Source organism: Mustela putorius, unplaced genomic scaffold (assembly GCF_011764305.1).
Source record: "Mustela putorius furo isolate JIRA1106 unplaced genomic scaffold, ASM1176430v1.1 tig00003845_pilon_pilon_pilon, whole genome shotgun sequence".
NCBI lineage: Eukaryota > Metazoa > Chordata > Mammalia > Carnivora > Mustelidae > Mustela > Mustela putorius.
In genome coordinates this window covers 26,097,334-26,114,865 of record NW_025421998.1, presented here as the reverse complement: position 1 = coordinate 26,114,865, position 17,532 = coordinate 26,097,334, and the positions used below count along the sequence as shown (strand labels likewise).

General features: G+C 37.6%; 1 protein-coding gene across 6 annotated transcripts in view; it reads left to right on the top strand.

Moving 5' to 3' along the window:
* CACNA2D1 (calcium voltage-gated channel auxiliary subunit alpha2delta 1) overlaps positions 1 to 17,532 on the top strand; it is a 503,137-nt gene that overhangs the window by 361,974 nt on the left and 123,631 nt on the right. For all 6 annotated transcript variants that reach the window (XM_004739625.2, XM_004739624.2, XM_004739622.2 and 3 more), the window contains exon 7: positions 2,830 to 2,961. In XM_004739625.2, the coding sequence (XP_004739682.1) occupies positions 2,830 to 2,961 (132 nt within the window). The remainder of the gene's footprint in view (positions 1 to 2,829; positions 2,962 to 17,532) is intronic.

The following is a 17,532-nucleotide window of genomic DNA, read 5'->3' as shown; positions in this document are numbered from 1 at the left end:
AGCAATTTATGTTACTTTGTAGTTTTGGTGTTTTCAGGAACTGGAACAGTATGATTGTTCTCTCTAAACGTCTCTCTAAAGTTCTCTGAAGAAAGACTGGAGCTAACTTTGCACTCCCGCAACAGATTCTTTGATTTTGATTTCTTGCTTCAGATGTTCAAGTAAAGATAATGACTAACAGAATAATGATGGCACTAAGAAAATCTTGATCCGTAGACGAGGGCAAATGGAAGCATCTGTAACCCTAATCTGGGATTAAGCCTTGCACATCTGACAGAGATACAGTTCCCTTTCTCTCATTTGAATGGAACTTAAAATCCGTTCAGGCGCCTATTACTGTAGATTCCTTAAGTCCCTGGCTCATTCGCAGATGAACAAGTTTTGAGAAAAACATTTTGATACCTACTTCATTAATGTCTTATCTGCAAAGGAATTTTCAGATACATAAACTGCAAACTTTAAGACCCATCACCATAATAAGAATATTCTGGGGTGCCTGGGTGGCTCAGTTAAGCATCTGCCTTCAGCTCAGGTCATGATTCCAGGGTCCTAGGATGGAGTCCAGCCTCCTGTTCCCTGCTCAGCAGGGAGTCTGCTTCTCCCACTCCCCCTGCTTGTGTTCCCTCTCTTGCTATCTCTCTCTGTGTCAATAAATAAATCTTAAAAAAAAATTCAGAGCTTGACTCCCCCCGCCCCTGTACCTAAAGTATAATTAACAATCAGCATATCAAAGCCTGATATTTGGTAGTTGTCATCAAATAAAACTAAGAAAACAATCAGCAACCTTGAAAACAAATAAAACTTTATTAAAAATAATTAGATACCAGTTGTTGCTTGATGTGAATTAAAGAGTGAAGGAAATTGAAGAGATAGCTAGAGTAGATTGGCAACTAATAAAGTGTATCTGAATCATAAATAAACATGATTATTTGTTCAGTAGAATATTACTGTAAAATTCACGACTGTTTAAAGAAAAGTACAATGTTCCTCTTTTTCTGTGATGTTTTGTATATAACTATAAATATTCATGAATAGTATTAGTTCAGGTTATCCATGTGAATATGAATTTTTATATAATGGGTCACTTAGTGTTCATTGGATCATGCTCTTGAATATAAATTCACTAGTATCTCAGACACACCGTGGATCTGACCCAGCTCATGAATATTCACACACACAACTGATCTTTCTGCAAGTAATCACATCCATAAAGATGGAAATCTTGTTAGTTCTCAATAATGAGAAATGCATTTGGATGCCGGTCCCAGGACAATTTCACAAGACCCTTGTTTTCTTTTTTTTTCTTTTTTTTTTTTTTTTGTAAATGATAAGCTTAAAAATATAAACACATATGCTGTGCATCTTTCTTGTTAAAAATTCTTTTGTTTCTTTGACCTTTACAGAATATTGGGTGTGATTTAACTTTGACTGCATTTGCCGCCTTCATTTGCTGTGGTCCCAGAAAATAGAAATTAAGCAATTTCTCCAGTCCTTATCCCACACGCATTTCCTCTGTTTAGGCTTGACCATAGATTGTCAAGTGCAGCTGTCCAGTCTCCTGATCTGCTGGGGGCATGGTACATATATTCCATATAAAGGGGGGAGAAAAGATGTGAGATGATGTATGTCATCCTTTTGTGTAAAGGGAAGATAATATTCTAAGCTAAGGAAATGTTCGCTGTGTTAGAAATAAGATGCTCTGATCACGGAGCCCCATAATGATACACTAAACCCCACCTTATGGTAGCTTCTCTTTCATTATAATGGATGGCAAATGTTTTTAGTCCCTATCCAAGTTCAATCAGTAGTTGTCAGTAAGAATCAAAATCTGGGGCCAGGCCCTTATTAGCCTCATTCTCTAATATTTAATTGAACTAACCAGAAAAAAAGAACTGTTGCTCACAAAAGTAGGTAGTAAAGGGGCGCCTGGTTGGCTCAGTGGGTAAAGCCTCTGTCTTCGGCTCAGGTCATGATCTCAGGGTCCTGAGATCGAGTCCCACATTGGTCTCTCTACTCGGCGGTGAGCCTGCTTCTCTCTTTGCCTGCCTCTCTGCCTACTTGTGATCTCTCTTGTCAAATAAAATCTTAAAAAAAAAAAAAGTAGTAGTAAAGCATCAGCTACTTTGGATTTCTAGCACTGGTATTGTCTAGCCTCTGAGTAAATTTTCTTTGTCAAGATGTATACATTTGTTGATTTGTTGTTGTGTAAACACAGACTATGTTAAATGGCAAACATCTTTTTTTAAATTTTCATTCCCGTAAGGACCTAATTATGTTAGAGTGTTACAGAGAATCATCAGTAGTTGAGGGAAGTGTGACCATTAAACTCTGTCCTGAGGCTCTCAGTAGGTTTCTTCTTCAGAGCTGAGCTGCTTCAAGGTGAGGTATGAGTCCCTCCACCCCTGCTCAACCCACAGAGCTGCTATTGCCTGTTCTGTGTATCACAGTGGTTCCCCACAGGGGGCGGTTTTGTTTGTATTCTGACAAGGTCAGGGAAACATGGTGCTTATCACAGCTGGTGGGGGTGGGTATGTGGGGGTGGTAACTGACATCTAATGAGTAGAGGCCATAGGTGCTGCTAAACAATCCACAAAGCACAGAATAGCTCCCACAACAGTTACCCAGCCCAGATGGTCAACATGGCTTCCGTCATATAAAAATTTGTCTGGAGAAATAATTCCTTGTCTAAACCCGTTGACAAGCATCGCGTTAGAGCATTTTCAGAGATAAGCTGATGAAAAGCTGTAACATTATTTGGCAAATAAATGATGGATTCAAATAGTAATAATAAATATGAATTTTTCCTTTTTTCTTTTTTTTTTTCATCAGCGACGATTGTGTTAAATGAACTCAACTGGACAAGTGCCTTAGATGAAGTTTTCAAAAAAAATCGAGAGGAAGATCCTTCATTGCTGTGGCAGGTGTTTGGCAGTGCCACAGGCCTCGCCCGGTATTACCCAGGTAAGTGCTCAATGACTCAGTAGGTATCCAATGAAATGTAAGTACCAGACTTAATATTTCTTTTTTTCTAATATCTGTTAGCTTTTCCCATATTGTGAGAAAAAGATATCACGCCACTTTGATAAGGAAAGTGTATTCTTACATGGTTCTGTATCTACCCAAATCACTTTAAACTGCGAGGCCTCAGGCACAGCTGCAGCTCTTGGCGTCTGGAGTCCAGCCAGGCTGCAGCGGTGCGGTGAGCAGGTGTCTGTGTACTTGGGACAGGGGGTTATCATGAATCTTAAAACAGTTCGGAGACGAGGGTCCATCTGCTCAGCATGGACAACATGTTGAATCGCAGTGAAGAATGGAATAGAATTTTTAGAAGCTCCCTGAAATATTTCTCCACATTTCAAGTCCGTGTTGTTTTGTCTGAAGAGTGTTGATGCTTTGCTTTAATTAGTGAATGGGGATTTGTTCAAATGAGTATGATGAGAAATAAAATGAAAATTCAAAGAAAATAGAGCTTGTGTAAGTACCCGGTTGGATTGCTTCTGAGGGCATCTTCGTGAGGATATGTATTCAGAGAAGATCAGTGTATTTTACACATTAAAATGAATGAACCCTTTTGTAATATCCTTTATTCTCACAAAGGAGGGTAAGGAGAAATAAATCAGGAACAAAAAAAGAAAAGTATATGATGTGTATAGATCCCCAGAACCTGTTGAAAAGACTAAGTGGAATGTCTGCTGGTATTTTTAAATTCACCTTTTAGAGCAGGCTGACAAGCACAAATGATTTTTGCTTGATCTTTACGGGATGTTAGGTAATTTGACTTTAAACAATTGTGATACATAGAAGAATTTTTTGTGAGACTGAAGTTTTCTAAGTATTTTTAACAAGTAGAGTTATTCACAATAAAAAGACACACCAGTGAAAATGGGGTGAAGTAGGCATTAGCTAATCTGTAGCTTTGTATGGCAATAACATTAAATAGACAATTATGTGGCCTTCCTCAGACTGAATAGCACTCAGATTAGGTAGACATTCTGCATCGATGTGAACCCCAGATGCTAAGATCAGTGACAGGTCTTTTGTAGAAACCAGTGGGCTAGTCAAGACCTACTTTATTTTTCTTTGTTGAAAAAAATCATGAGTTAATAAAATAATGTTAGTATCTATGTAATATGTAATCGAATCCTACATCAAACTCTCTGCTCATGGGGCCCCTGCTTCTCCCTCTACCTGTTCTGCCTGCGTGTTCTCTCTCTTTTTCTCTCTGTCAAATAAATAGGTAAATTCTTTAAAAAAAAATATAAACCTTAAAGTTATTTAGGTTTTTATATAGTTTATAAAGTTTATAATTTTTTAAAGTTATTTAGGTATTTATATCAGGTCTTACAAAACATTTCTAAGTGTCATTTTGAGACATAGTAATTAGACACTTGGTGACCTGTTCAGTAATACACAGATATAAGAATACATCTGTCAGTAACTTATAGCATTGTATAGCTGTAAAATCTTCTAAAATGTATTGCCTTGTTACCAATTCCATTTATGAGAAATTGATGGAAAGGTGGGAAAAGAAGAGAGAAAATTAGTTAATAATGAAAAACCAAGAGCCCAGTGCCAAAGGGAAATTGATGATGCTAAGAAAAACAACAGACAAAGATTCTAAGAGAAATAGGAAGGGAAACAGAGGGAAGATTGCATTAAGAAGAAAGGAGAGAGAAAGCATGGGGTCGAGAGGAGGAAGGAAAGATAGGTTGAGTTACGAGCATTTTTTAAAGATGGTTCTTTTTACAAATAACAGTTAACTTTTAGCCTTTTTATCTTCTATATTCTTTCATTTTAAATGCTAATCAAAGGTAATAGCTTTGATTTTTTTTTCTTAACCCTCTTCATATATTTTTAAATTTGTTGACATTTGTCCACTTTGTCTTGGAAAAGAATTTTCAGTGTTTAATTTAGCTGAATCCTTATGATACCTCCATAATATTAGCCGTGGAAGCAACCCTCAGCCTCTTGCGATACTTAATTTTTCAACAAAGGTGTGCCAGAAAGTTGGTTCCCTGTGGGACTGATGGCTTGAATTCATTTACCTGTTAGAGGAGGTCATTTAAAATGGCTGTCTTGACTGCTATGAAATACACTTGACGTAATTGAAACTTTGGTGATCTTTTCCTAAGCTTTATATTTCATTTTGTTTCTGACTACCTTTTGACATACAAAAGCCGTACATGATGGGTACCACTTGATGAGTTGGGAGATAAGTATACACCCCTGATACCATTGCTACAGTCAGTATTGTAAACCTATCCATCATCTCTAGAAGTTTCTTCCTACCATCTTGTTTATTATTCTATGTTTTGTGATAAGAGGGTTAGCAAATATTTAGATGTGTAATATATTATTTTTAACTATAGGTATTATGTTAAATAGAAGATCTCTAGGATTTATTCCTCCTGCATAATTAAAACTTCGTATCCTCTGACTAGTACCTCCCCATTTCCCACATGTCCCAGCCTCAGACAACCACCATTCTACCCCACTTCTGTGACTTTGCTCTTTCAGACTCCTCATGGAAGTGGGATCATGTAGTATTTTTCTTACTTTCTTTGGCTTATTTCCCTTAGTGTGATATTCTCTGGGTTCATACATGTTGTCACAAATGGCAGAATTTACTCCCCCCCCTTTTTTGTTTTGTTTTTGTTTAAAACCTGAATGAACTTTTTTTTTTTAATATTACCAATATAATAGAACCGAGTCTCTTTATCAAAGACATTAAGATAATATTAAAATTTGGAACTAAGCCACCATATTTGTGTTGATGCTGACAGGCTTTTAATACATCCAACACTTTTTTCAAGTTAAAAGACTTATTATCATTCTTTTTAAAGTGAAGTCATTTTTAAAAATTACTCAGGAAGTCATACTTTTTCCCTCTGATCTTACCATTTTGATACAGGTCAGGATAAGGTAGAGTGGCTCATCCCTGATAAGTGTATGTTAAAGTAAAGGTCAAAAATAGCCTTTAAGGGCGCCTGGGTGGCTCAGTGGGTTAAGCCGCTGCCTTCGGCTCAGGTCATGATCTCAGGGTCCTGGGATCGAGTCCCACATCAGGCTCTCTGCTTGGTGGGGAGCCTGCTTCCCTCTCTCTCTGTCTGCCTCTCTGTCTACTTGTGATCGCTCTCTGTCAAATAAATAAATAAATAAATCTTTAAAAAAAATAGCCTTTAATATTGTTAATTATCTTACTATGAATGGAATTAGAATATATGTTACTTTTACATAACTGGATTTTTATATAACAAGACTTACACCTCAGGTTTAGATCTCCCTAGTAGCTGTGAGAAACTGGTTGGATTTTCTAAATTTGCTCAGCCTTGATCAAATCTGGAAAACAAAACAATACAAGAAAACCCACTAACATCTCAGTTTATTCCCTGAAGGTTGTTACCAATGAGATAATAAACTGTAAAGTACTTTGGAAATAGAAAACAGTAGACATTTTTACAAGAGTGAGTATCACCTAGAATAATTTTGCCTAAATTCATTTTTGTCTTCATGTGAGAAATCGAAGAACATAATTGAGATTAGAGTCAGTTGACAAGGAAACTGAAATAGCCATCTGTTTATAACCCCTTCCACATTTCTAAGCAGTAATGTTAGCACCACATGGTGGAGGTGGTCCAGAGATGAAGGTTTTAGCCTCTGACCTTGGTTAAGACATTTCTCAGTGGAGCTTCCAGGTAAAATAAAAGTTGCTCAGTTAAGTGTGAATTTCACACAGATAGCAAAGAATTTTTTTTTTAAGATTTTATTTGTTTAGTTTATTTGACAGACAGAGATCACAAGTAGGCAGAGAGAGAGGAAGAAGCAGGCTCCCCGCTGAGCAGAGATCCCGATGCGGGGCTCGATCCCAGGACCCTGGGATCATGACCTGAGCCGAAGGCAGGGGCTTAACCCACTGAGCCACCCAGGCGCCCCAGCAAAGAATTTTTTAATATAGTTATGCAATATTTGGGAAATATACTAAAAATATCTGATCTTTATCAATATTCAGATTTAACTGGGTGTCCTATATTTCTTTTAGCTAGATCTATCAACTGTATCTGTCATGCTCTGAGTTTCTGCATTTGTAATACAGGAAGATCAGCTTCCACATTATGTCACAGAATTCTTGTGGGGATCAAACTATTTATTCTACTAGTCTAAGTGTAGAGATTTTATATTTAAAAAAAATTCTGTTGGGGCACCTGGGTGGCTCTGCCTTCAGCTCAGGTCATGGTCTCAGGGTTCTGGGATCGAGCCCTGCATTGGACTCTCTGCTCGGCAGGGAGCCTGCTTCTTCCTCTCCCTCAGCCTGCCTTTCTGCCTACATGTGATCTCTGTCAAATAAATAAATAAACCTTTAAAAAAAAAATTCTGTCAACTATCTTTTAAAAATTTTTTGCCACGTGGGTGCCTGGGTGGCTCAGTTGGTTAAGGTTTGCTTTTGGTTCAGGTCATGATCTCAGGGTCCTGGCTGTGTGATAATGGAAAGGACAGCATATTGGGTGAAGAAGAGGTCTTGATGCATGTGGAAAGTTCTGTCAGCAGAGTTGCTTACTTTGCCTAAGTCATGTTATGTCATGTTGTACCTGTGAGCCTATTTCGTCACCAGTTAATTTGGGATGATGGAAGATGACTTCCAGCGCAGACAATAACATTACCTACTTAAATGTTGAGGCTTCAGTATTTGTGAAGTCCACAGTCTTTGTTGTGGGACAAGAAGTCCCAGGATTAGCTTCGTGGCATAGCCAAAGCCAGAGTCCATGTCTAGAGCCGTCTTCATTGAGTATATGCTAACTGGAAAATCACTTTAATTTATGAGTGCCTTTCTTTGAAAGCTCTTAAATGATTTGGATAAATGAACTTTAAAGCTATTAAACTGCTTTCAAGAGCTGTCAACTTTGTGAATTTTTAGCTATCCTTAAAACAGAGGTACAAGTTATTCATTTACCTATTAATATCTCCTGCAAGTGCTTTAATTCCTGCTGTAATTGCGATTGTAATTAGGAATTAGTGGCTCACTGAAATGCCGATGGAAGCAGTACTTACTCTTTTTTTCAGATAATTAGTTGTATTTGCAGAAAAAAAAATTCTACTTCATTTTCATATGACATTTTCTTAATGTCTTATTAGGCACTTGTTCTTTCTCTGCCTCCTTCATTTGTTCATTTCAAAACAATAAAGTGACCTATTACTTGTTGAATTAGTGTTAAATATACCTCTGGGAGACAATTCTTTGTTGTTCTATCTGCTAAGATTTGCTAGAATAAAATGCAAAGAACCTGTGTGCAAAGTGTATGAAGTGACATATTTTTTCCTTATGGATGGTAATTGGTCTTGAGTTGTTTAGTACTTTTTGGAAAAGAGCTCCGAAGTACTTGAAATATCAGTCAGCAGATGACAGCTTAATCCGAAGAATACTTTTTCCCCCCCTTCTTGGTTATATATGAAGGCAGCATTTGTTATCGATTTCTAGCCAATCTGAAGAAAATGGGATAGTGTCTTAATATTTATGGTATGTATAGAAGTACTGTTTCCGGTGATCAGCTATCTTTCTTTAAAAATGCCATTTTCTTTTTTACTTTGCCATTCATGAATGGATGCCAGGTTTAACTATAAATGTATTGTATTTGCAGATCACTGTATAAACAAACTTGAGATGGAAATGATTACACTATCGTGTTTTTATGCTAGTAATTCTTAAAATCCAGTATACTGGTTAGGAATACTACCAACTACAAAAATGACTTGATTTCAACACTATGGAAGTTAGTTTCTCCCTTAAGTCAGCGTATCCATCATTGTGTAGACAGGGGCTGATAGGGATGATACCCAAAGAAAGGGTTCACGGCCTGTTTGATTTCTGTCATCCGAGTGTGGCCTCTGCCTTAGGCCCACCACTGTTACTTGTGTTCTTTCTTAAGGGACAAAGAACGGTATTCTCCCTCCTGTTGAGGGTACTTGTTGGATGTCACATAAAACCTTTACTGTTGTGGGATGTTGACCAGAATTCAGTGGCCTCATGGGCCCAGTTACCTTCAAGGTGGTCATCATGCAGCTGACGAAGCAGAAGCTCTACTAGAGAGGAGAGAAGAGATACTCGGGGACAAAAACACCTCTGATATGGTTACTCTGTGCACATGTGTGTTTTATTTTTTTATTTTTTAAAGCTTTTAAAGAGATTTTACTTATTAGAGAGAGAGAAAGATCAAGTGCATAGAGGCAGAGAGAGAAGCAGACTCCCCGCCGAGCAAGCAGCCCAACTCAGGGCTTGATCCCAGGACCCTGAGACCATGAGCTTGAGCTGAAGGCAGATGCTTAACCCACTGAGACACTTAGGTGCCCCCACATGAGTGTTTTAAAAGACCAAATTTTTCCTATCCGCCTGATATTTTAATCTAATTATGGAGTCCTCCTTTATATATCTTGAAATTTAGATTACCATACAGATCATTAAATGATTAAATGTCAGATAAATTAGACCGGCTGTAACAGTAGATTTGCTATAGGAGTTTTGAAAAAGGCAAAGTGATTAGAGACCAGAGTTACAGGCTTGGTTTATGAACTATGGATTGAAAAATCAAGTTGAAGGAAAATTAGAAGGAAGAAAGGCACCAAGTGAGAGCCGGAGATGAGCACGTACTATGAGAGGCTTGTAAACCCAGTTAATCTAAGAGTTTGTTACAGAAGTGTGCTATCAGATCAAAACTTCGCTTAATGACAGATTACGTGGCTTCTAATGTCAGAATTGTTTGGGATTTAATGTGTAGGAAAATACCACCAACATTTTGAGCCGTGGAATAGACTAGCTAAAACAGTGTATATTCTCACGGGAAGGAGAAACACCAAGAGAACCTTGACCAGAAGGTACACTATTGTAGCAATCAGATGTGGGATGTTAAAGATGTGAACAGGGACCAAACAGGAATCAATTTTTTAAATTTTTAAAAAGATTCTATTTATTCATTTGAGAGACAGAAAGAGACAGAATGAGTGATGGGGAGGGGCAGAGGGAGAGGAAGAAGCAGATTCCCCGCTGAGCAGGAAGCCTGGCATGCGGCTCGATACCAGGACCCGGAGATCATGATCTGAGCCAAAGGCTGATACTTCACTGACTGAACCCCTACCCCAGGCACCTCCCAAATAGGAATTTAAAAAGGAGACTCTTTGGATAGAAAAAAATGAGGATATTAGAGATGTTACAAAAATATATATATATATATTGATACACTTATATATTGCAGAGTCAGTACCAGTGCAGTGCTGGGTAACACCTCCCTATTACCTCACATGATTGTCATTTCTCTTTTGTGGTGAGACCATTTAAGATGCCGTTTCTTAGTGACTTCCAAGTAGGTAATGTATTACTAACTATACTCACCATGCTGTACCTCCAGAACTTACTCATCTTTTGACTGGATGTTTGTACCCTTTGGCAAACCTCACTCTATAATTTCTACCCCCGCCCCAGGCCACCGTCATTCTACTCTCTGTGAGTTCAGCTTCCTTAGATACCACATGTAAGAGAGATCATATAATATTTATTGTTCTCTGTCTGACTTTTTCACTTAGCACTGCCCAGAGAAGTGTATCAAATTAATGCATTGTTATATCTGAATTATATCTGATAAATGAATTTGGTGACAGACACAAGGTGTAAGTTAAGATGACTGTAATGTTTAGTTTGAGTAGATATGAGAATGTTGGCACTGTATGCTGAAAAAAAAATACCAGAAGGATTTTTATTTGGGGAGTAAATTGGTAAGTTTGGTTTAGAACAGTAATCACACACACACACACACACACACACACACACACACACACACTCTCACTCACATACACATGATATTATCCTGAAATTCGCAATTGATCCTGATTCACAGAGATTCAGTAGGCTTTAGTTGCCTTTTGTATAGCCTCATCTCTTACCTCTCTTATCTAAAACTGTCTTGTTTTTCACACATAAGGGTTGTAATAGATACCCATTTTGCAATCAACTATGGATCCAGTCATGCTTAAATTAAGTGATTTATTTTATTGCTGACAGGAAAGAGTAGTTAGATACTAACATGAACCTGGACGTTGCTTGTAAAACTGAATGGTAGATAACACTGTATATGAAATATGAGAATAAGTCTTGCTAAAAAGCTTCTTATTTCTTTTTAACGTCTGAAGGATCTCTCTCATTCTGTTCTTTTTTCTTTTATACATTGTTAAATTTCTATACCTCATGCCACCCATTTTTATATACATAGGAACATCTTTGCTGTGTAATTCATTTTATGTTCATTGTATTTTATGGAGGAAAAATTAACATCTTTGTCACAAATTCAGGCACCTTTCTAAGCACTTCTGTTAGTTACATCAAATAAAATAAGAAACATATTATTATCAACATTGTCTAAGAGGTATTGACTTATACAAAACAGGTAACTTGTTTTCATAGAATCAAATTTTTTTTTGTTTTTATGAATATATCAATATTATCTCATTGGATTTGTTTGCTTACCAAATGGGAAACTTCTTCTGTCAGAGTTCCATTTTTCTCTAGGTAGTACATACCTGAAATGATTCTTCAGTAAATCTTCATCTTTCTAGAACTTGTGTTTTCAAGCTTATTTCTGAGCCACAGCTAATAACTACTTAGGGGCCATCTAAATGCTTATGTCCTTCTGCACTATTTACTTTGCTGAATATTCCACTTAACTGCACAATGTATTTGTCATCTGCTGCTCCTGCTGACAGACAGATAACCCCTTATGTTCAATGAAAATGTTTTCCGTATTGCTTTCCTGGCATTGGTAGAATTACCAGCAAATCATTTTGTAATAATGCTTTTGTTTTTCGAACTACAGTGATTTATCCTTGGCTGTGATACAGTCTATCTGTATGTGAGTTAGTGCTGCTCATTTATCTCTAAGTTAGAGGTGTTCTGGACATACTACCCTAGTGATATCAATGGCACTCTCAAGCCAAGACAGGGATATGTGGACATCAAACCTCATGGCTCAGTAACTAAATTAAAATCCCCCCCCAAATTGCATTAATTGAAACAATATAGTCAAGTATGGGTTGCAAATTGGTAAAGTGGTAAGAACAAGCTAACGGCCTGTTGCCAAAGAAACCAAACTATTCTAAGAATTCAAATTCTAGAAAGAATTTTGCTCTGGAGAAATTCACAGGTGAGAGAAAAAATTATGAACATGTTAGATTAAAATGCAATGCCAAGAGATAGCTGATGAGTAGATTAACAAGTTAGAAACCCAGTTTAGGTTATCAGTTCTCAAGTCAAATTATACAATCTTGGAATTGTTGACTTAATGACATCTGGCACCCTGACTGCAGAGTTCGCCTCATCCGAACACCTTAACCCATTGTCCATCTCCGGTTTTACTTACTACCTGGTTTATTCTTGATCACGCACTCCTACATTGCCCCTTTCTCTCTTTTTATTTGTTTTATTTTTTATAACCTATTTTCAGGTCTTCTCTTAATGTTTTAATGTCAGAGCTCCATCCTTGGTCATAGGTATCTTACCTGTCATTTACATAGAATACAAGCACCACCTTTCATGTGAAAGCTTTCCCCTAAAGCAATCTTTTTTTTTTTTGCTTTTTCCTCAGAGAAATTGTTTTTCATTTATATTATAATAGCCATCAGGTTTTATCTTCCTTCCAAATAAAGTCTGTATACATTCTTTATAAAAAGCATTGCAGTGTAAGCAACTGCTGGTAACGATAGCTGGGGTGTGTGCATGTGTGCATGTGTGTGTGTCTGTGTGGGCGTGTAGGTGTGTACACTTCCCATCTCACCTATGACAATGCCTTGTGTATAGTGAAGAATAGGTATTAAATTAAGCTGGACAGATTAACATAACAGCTACTTCAGCTGAAAACAAGTATCCAAGTAGAACTTAAGAGAATTATTTCTAAATAAAGTGAAACAAGGGCAAAGCACAGATGGAAACTGTAAAGAAACTCAGTGTTGCAATTATTTAGGTCTGTGCCTATACCCCTTTCCCATCCTACTCCCCTTAATCTATGCCAGTGTTCTCCATGGGATTTCTGGAGTGACCTCATGTAGTCCTTTTTAAGATGGCCGGGAAATTTTTATTGACTCTATGACAGCAGCCTGCATCATTGGCAATGGAGTAGGATGAAATGGTAGAACGTTCCAAGCCCTAGTAATGGGAGCGTGCTTGTAGGCAGTGAAAATCTAAGCACATCCTCTATTCTATTTAAAACCTCTCTCTATAATAAGTAGTTTCAGTGACCCAATGATATTGTTTTCTAACATTCACATATGGATTGGCTATTATGTGCCAACTTAGTTCTAAGTGTTGTGTGTGAAAATCATTGACTCTTATCTATAACCCTTGGAAGTGGGAAATAGGCATCCTTCCTCTCATTTTACTGAAAAAGGCTCAGTAATTCAAGCAATGAAAAATTTAGGTAGACTAGTGCCAAGCTCATTTCTGAAGTTCTACACTAGGCTGTTACCAATCAGACAAGAACATGTGAAGAAGACACAAGAGGATAGACTCTTCCTATGAGCATTGGTTCCAGTGGAATGGCTTCCTTCTAGTCTTCTGCCTCCGCATCTCATCAGTGGCTCTGTGCCATCAAGCCTCAGTCATTCAGCATTTGAAAACTTGACTTGGGAATGTGCCTCTAAATTCAGTAATGATCAATGAAAGATAAGACATGAAAATGAACTAGATTCTAGTAATATCAGCATCTAAGCAATAAGCTTTTGCTTCAGGGCCAAAATAGCACAGTCCTAAGAAGATAGAGGAATGTCAGAAAGAAATAGTGAAGGAGATTTCAGACACTCTGGGAAGTGATCACTTCCTTTATGTTTAGCTCAGTGTAATGGGGTTGAGTTCTGACCCCTTTCAGATTATTGGTTCAGTTAAATTAAACAATGGCTAACATAACTGAGACTACATATATTTTACTCTTACCTTAATGGTAGATTCGTTGTAGAGCAAGTGTGGTCCCATCTGTGTACCATTCTTTGGGTTGTTGTCCCCATCTGTAGGATTAAAACTGGATCGACACTTATCATATTTATTGTTAAGGTGAAAAGGAAGGGGAAAATTAGTGAAAGGTAAACAGCATGACCAAAGACTTGCACATGTGTTGCTTTTCAAATGCTGTTGATGGGAATTTCATCACATGGCCCCACTGTGGCAAGAGAAACTGAGAAATACAGTTTCTAGTACGTAATCACCTAAAACTTGGGAGGTATTATTACTAGGAGGATGGAGAAGAGTATTTTAAAGCCCACAGACTATTTCTTTGGTCATCCGAATACCTGTGCCTAAGTTTTTTTCCCCCCACATGTAGAACACACTCACCATCTTTCCATACAAGATGATCCAAAATCCCACCAAGTTAGTACATCCGGATAATAATCCAGGATCTCCAGGGAATATGCAATACTCTCTATCATGTTGATGCAACTTTTCCTAATTTGACTGTTTATAATACAACTGAATGCCAGTTGCTCTCCCTCCGCCCATTTCCATTATTGCTCAGGTGTCTTCTATGCAATGATACTGTCTTCTGGATGACCATAATAAAAATTGTCATTTGAAAAAAGAGTAGGAAGTACATAGCAGTCACATGTTTATGATACCTATCACAATTCTTTGAGTAAGAAACACAAATACAGCCTGCTCTTGGATAAAGATTTTTTGATTAGGCAGCCCATTGGTTTCCTTTGGGAGTAAGCCTTCTGTCTGTAGACCTCTCTGGCAGGTCCGAAGAGGGATGTGCTTGGGGCAAAATAGCTTTCCTATCCTGGTGTTTCTGCAGAAGTTTTTGAGCCCAGATACTGCTTTTGGGTTCAAAACAGGAAGAAGATTTCTGCAGTCTAGTCTTGTGTTGCATTGGTAACACAAACAGCATCAAAAACAATACAGAGTTGGCTTGTAGTGAGTTTCTTGTGCTAGCAATCTCAGTCCTAAGATTGAGTCTAGAAGTCAAGCTTTTAAAAGAGAGAGAGAGAGAGAGAGCACGGTGGGGAGGAGCAAAGGGACAGAAAATCTTCAGTAGAATCTCCACTGAGCACAGAACACAAGGCAGGGCTCTGTCCCATGACCATGAGGTCATGACCTGAGCCGGAATCAAGGGTCAGACGCCTAACTGACAGAGCCACCTAGGGACCTGAATCTAGAAATCATTCTTAAATCCAACATCTTTTTTATATTTACTGAGTTCTGAACTTAGCCCATCATCGTCTCTCATTTTAGAGGTGGTTTACTCAAAACGTCACTGACAACAGAAAACTCATGTTAGAGTAGTGGACATTACTTATATTTTAGTTGTCCATCTGTACCTATGGCCAAGGTTATTAGCTGCCTGCCAAAGTTGTGTCTTCTCATTACATTGTGAATTTTTGCCTTTGCAAATGACACCCCACCAGGTACTATACTTGTCAGACCTCCTTTGTATCTATCTAGCACCAGTAGTATGAGTGGAAGCAAGAGGTCTCTGTTCAAACCTGTGATTGTTAGGAATTGGTGTGCCCTCTCCACGCTTCCTGAGGGACTCTAGAAACCCGACGCTGAAAAAGACAAAAGTGCCACCAGCTCTAGGTGATTGAATACCATCTTGTAGCAGTATCTATGCCCCTGGGGCTAGTGATATATCACTTAGACTTCATATGAGTAAGAAATAAACTTTGTGCTAATAAACAGGAGACTTAAGATTGTTCATTAAGTTATTTTGTATTACTGTAGAAGATAGTGAATCCTTTCCATGTCTTGGGTATTTCCCAGGTTGAAAGTGTTACTGGAGAACGAAGCCCAGCTTGTAACACAGACTCTGAAAAGGCCAGCTATTTGCCTGGCCTTATTCTCTGGCATTTTTGTGTGGGTACATAACCCTCAGTCTGTTATTGAGACTTATCCTGGACCTTGATATAGGAGCCATGATGCGAATTAGGGAATATGGATAATTCATTCTGGAACAGTAGTATTTGGGCAGCAATATTGAGATTCCTGGAAATCTTACGAACTATATGGTACACATTTATTGAATTAATGTAGGTTTAACAACAGTCCGAATTCATTATCATGGCTAAGAATTCAGAACCATCTCTAAAAATCCATAAGAGATGACTGAGGTGAGCTTAAAGCAGTGACCCACATAATACCAATTAGATCCAGCCAGTAGGACCAAGGTTGGGTTTTAAAGGCTTTTTTGAGTATGTGACTTTACTTTTTTGTATGTGACCAAAAATGCAAAATCTATTAGAGTTAGAAAAATGTTGTTGAACTCATTAATGGGAAATGCAGTTAGCTGTCATTTGAAGTGGTGTCTGTGTGTTTTTTTTTTCTACCAAGAGAATCAGCCCTCAAGTCATCATTATGTGCTTTATTATTTCCTAGCAGCTGACATGAAAAACTGTACTCTCATATTATTATTAGGGCATTTTAACCAGAAAATGGTTCTACAATCTGCATAGTTTCTCAAGAATATTTCTATAACCCATATTTCAGTATTCTGAGTAATCATATGTGTAAGTACCTTTTGAAATCAGTGATTCAAAAACTAGCATAGCTCTCCTTAAGTACCATGTGAAGTAGAATTGTAGTCCAATAGACTTAGCCAGAGACATGCCCGCAGTTCATTTTGGAACAGAGAAAGCATTCTCACAACCAGTCATTCTCACCATTAACAATGGCAGGCAGAAATAAGATGCCCACTTTTTAGACTCCCTTCTTCTCCTGTCATCCCAAAATCCTAGTGGAAAGCAAATGGGACATCTACAAGGAACACTATTAGGCCTTCTTACAGGAATTTTAGAAGCTCCAGTTTCCTGTCAAAACATGCAGCTTTCATTATGCATCATTAAGAAAGTGGTTATCGTGGGAATTTCAGTGTATGGTTATTATCCTTTTACTCTTTGACATTCTGTAATTCTGAGCCTCCATAAATAAGGTACCGCTTAAATGCCACAATGGGATTTTACATCAAATTAATTAGTGAGATCACAGAAGAAACTACATTGTTTAATTTTACCATAATGTAAATATATTAATTTAGTATAATCAAGGGATATTTCCTAATGGTAAATATCTCAGAAGACTTTTAAGAGAATATTATTAATATTTTTTAAATATAAACCATCTAATTTTATAAGCCATATTAAAATTGAATGGTCTGGCTCATACTGTAAATTGCAAACCTTTTTTCTATCTTTAAAGAAATATACAAATGTATGGAGCATCATACTATAAATCATGCTTAATTTCAAATAACAATTATAGGGAAAATGAATTCTAGATGAATGTCATCTGCAAAGAACCCAAAAATCTAATTTAAACATGACTTTCAAATTTCAGTTTTGGTAAGTCACTTGTCAAATTCACCGTTTAACCACTTCCAGCTTATGGTGGTTGTGGGGCCTTTGCAGGGTTACCTGATGTCCCTTCTGTCCTCTCTCCCTATCATTTGTAATAGTCTAAGTCCAATCAGGAGAGAGAAAACAGTATTTTGGACAGGGGAAATTATCTTTTTTGAAGGT